At 48.8% G+C, this 2,207-nt stretch overlaps 1 protein-coding gene across 2 annotated transcripts in view; it reads right to left on the minus strand.

Moving 5' to 3' along the window:
- Positions 1 to 849, minus strand: part of MRPS28 (mitochondrial ribosomal protein S28) — a 114,948-nt gene extending 114,099 nt beyond the window's left edge. Inside the window, exon 1 of one of the 2 annotated variants that reach the window (XM_008585474.1) lies at positions 588 to 844. In XM_008585474.1, coding sequence (XP_008583696.1) covers positions 588 to 797 — 210 coding nt within the window. In that variant the 5' untranslated portion in view covers positions 798 to 844. Of the gene's footprint in view, positions 1 to 587 lie in introns of both variants that reach the window. The other variant, XM_008585476.1, reaches the window with a different exon arrangement.
- Positions 850 to 2,207: the final 1,358 nt, after the last annotated feature.

Below are 2,207 nucleotides of genomic sequence, written 5' to 3' on the forward strand. Positions count from 1 at the left end.
AGGCTTGTACTTATGTCGATTTCCTCCATTTCATTTATCTAGTAATTTTATCGTATTTTACGAAAGTATTGGCTGAGACAGATGGAAATTATACATACTTTTTTTAACAAGAGATCATTTACAGAAAAGGAAAGTGAAGCACTGACAGACTACATCACTTGCTCAAGTTCAGAAAGACAGTAATTCTCTCATTCACTTATGCATTGACTTAGACGTTTACGAAGAGCCTTGTACACCAGCGAGCTCCACGCTGGAGCTACTGTGTAGAACAAGACTAAACAGAGCCCTGCGTCTCCCTGTACGAGTCCCAGGAGTCGCCTCAGACCGCCTCACTGACAGCACTCGGCCGGTTTCCCTCCCACCACCCTCGCCCCAGGAAGACGCGCGCAATGGTGTGTGGACACAGCCGGGCCAGCACACAAATACCCTATTACTGTACCACGAAAGGAACGAAATCAACAACCACGCACCAGGGACTGGGCTACAATGCGGCCCAGCTCTAGAACCCACCCCCGGACTCCGGCTCCACCCTCCACGCCCGGCCCCGCCCACCGCGTCGCCGGCGTAGCTTCCGCAACTCCTCTCACCGGCCCGCGCTCCGCCTTCCGCCACAGCTCCGAGTGCCGCTGTAACGCGCTCGCGAAGCCGCCTGGGCGCGTCCTAGGCTCCGTGGAATCTGAACTCCCGCTATCGGAGCCACTCTCAGTACTTGTTCCTCGGAAGGTCCTGGAGAAAAGAAACACTCGCAGAAAATGTCTCTCGGCAGCCACGGTACGGGTGCGACACAGAGCCGCCATGACGCCTTCGTTACCTGTGACTTTTGGCCTAACGTCCGCAAGCGCGCGGGTCACGGGGCGGAGCGACGAGAGGCCCGCCCACCCGCCGCAGAGCGCCGCAGGCCGACGGGCGTGGTTTATCCGGTGCCGGAGAGGCGTGCGGGGCGGGAGAGACTTCAGCTAAAGCTGATGGGCCAAATTGCTGGTGGCGAGAGGACCGCCAAGTTTTGCGCTAACCTTGTCCTACTGTAAATCCTGGTAATGTGACACTTGCTATTCCCCGCAGCTGGGTATCTCACCTAGATGGCCGCATGGGTCGCTGCCCCAGATTCTTCGGGTTTTCGCTCAAATGTAAGGTTCTCCTTGATTACCGTATTTGGAATTGGTTGCCAAAGCTCACACTATCCTGCTCCTCTCTTTCTCTATACCATTTAGTTCTTCCTAACATGCCGTATAGTTTACTTGAAGTGATTTTTAGTGTCTGTTCTCCCAGCTGTGTAAACTCCATGGGGGCAGGAACTTTGTCGTTGGATCCCCGGCTCTGGGGACATAGTAGGATTCAGTAAACATTTGTGAAGCCCTGGGTCCAAGGTTGTCCTTCGTTGGCACTTCTGCATCCAGTCCACTAATGTTACAAAAATAGTAATCTTTCTGAGACATTTTATCACCGCTAGACAGCTACTATCCCTTCTCCTAGGAAATTAAGAAACTTCGGAATGCGCCTAAATATTGCGCAACCAGAGGCACCCATACTTACTCTTGGTTTTCTCCCTCCCTCGTGTTAATTTCCAGAATTTGACCGACCTCTTCAAGACCCTAACATCCTACCTGAGGATGTATTTACCAGCCTCATCTTTTACCCAGCAGTTTTATATTAATCCGCAATCAATTATTTTGGATTGAGGTGGCACAAACCTTCTCAGTCCATTTGCAAGTATTTTGAGAGGGTGTTTTTGTTTTTAAATGACCACGGACCCTATTTTAATAATGCCCTTGACTAGATTTTAAACCTTTCTGATGCTCTCAAACAAATGGGATAGATGATGTACAGAACACTAGAACTAAACTGACTTTGGAATGGTGCATAATTGTATGAATCACACAAGACTTACTATTACTAGCCAAATGTAGGGTAGTCCTTAAATTCAGAAAGGGGCTTAAGATAAATTCTACTCCAGGTGAGTTCTCCCTCTTGGCACTTGAACTGTTCATTTCCCTTGACCATTATCGGACCCTTGCCTAAAACAGTATTGCATTACTTCATATGGCTGTTGCTATTTCCAATTCCTTTCAGAAGAAAGTGTGGTAAATTGTAAGAGGCATGACCAGTGGCCTTTGAGAACACTCAGTTCCAGTCTTGACTATAATCCTTATCTTAGGCAAGCCAATTTAATGTTGCTGGTTTGATTTCCTCACTTGTAAAATCAAGCT

Source organism: Galeopterus variegatus, unplaced genomic scaffold, assembly GCF_000696425.1.
Source record: "Galeopterus variegatus unplaced genomic scaffold, G_variegatus-3.0.2 Scaffold3589, whole genome shotgun sequence".
Taxonomy (NCBI): domain Eukaryota; kingdom Metazoa; phylum Chordata; class Mammalia; order Dermoptera; family Cynocephalidae; genus Galeopterus; species Galeopterus variegatus.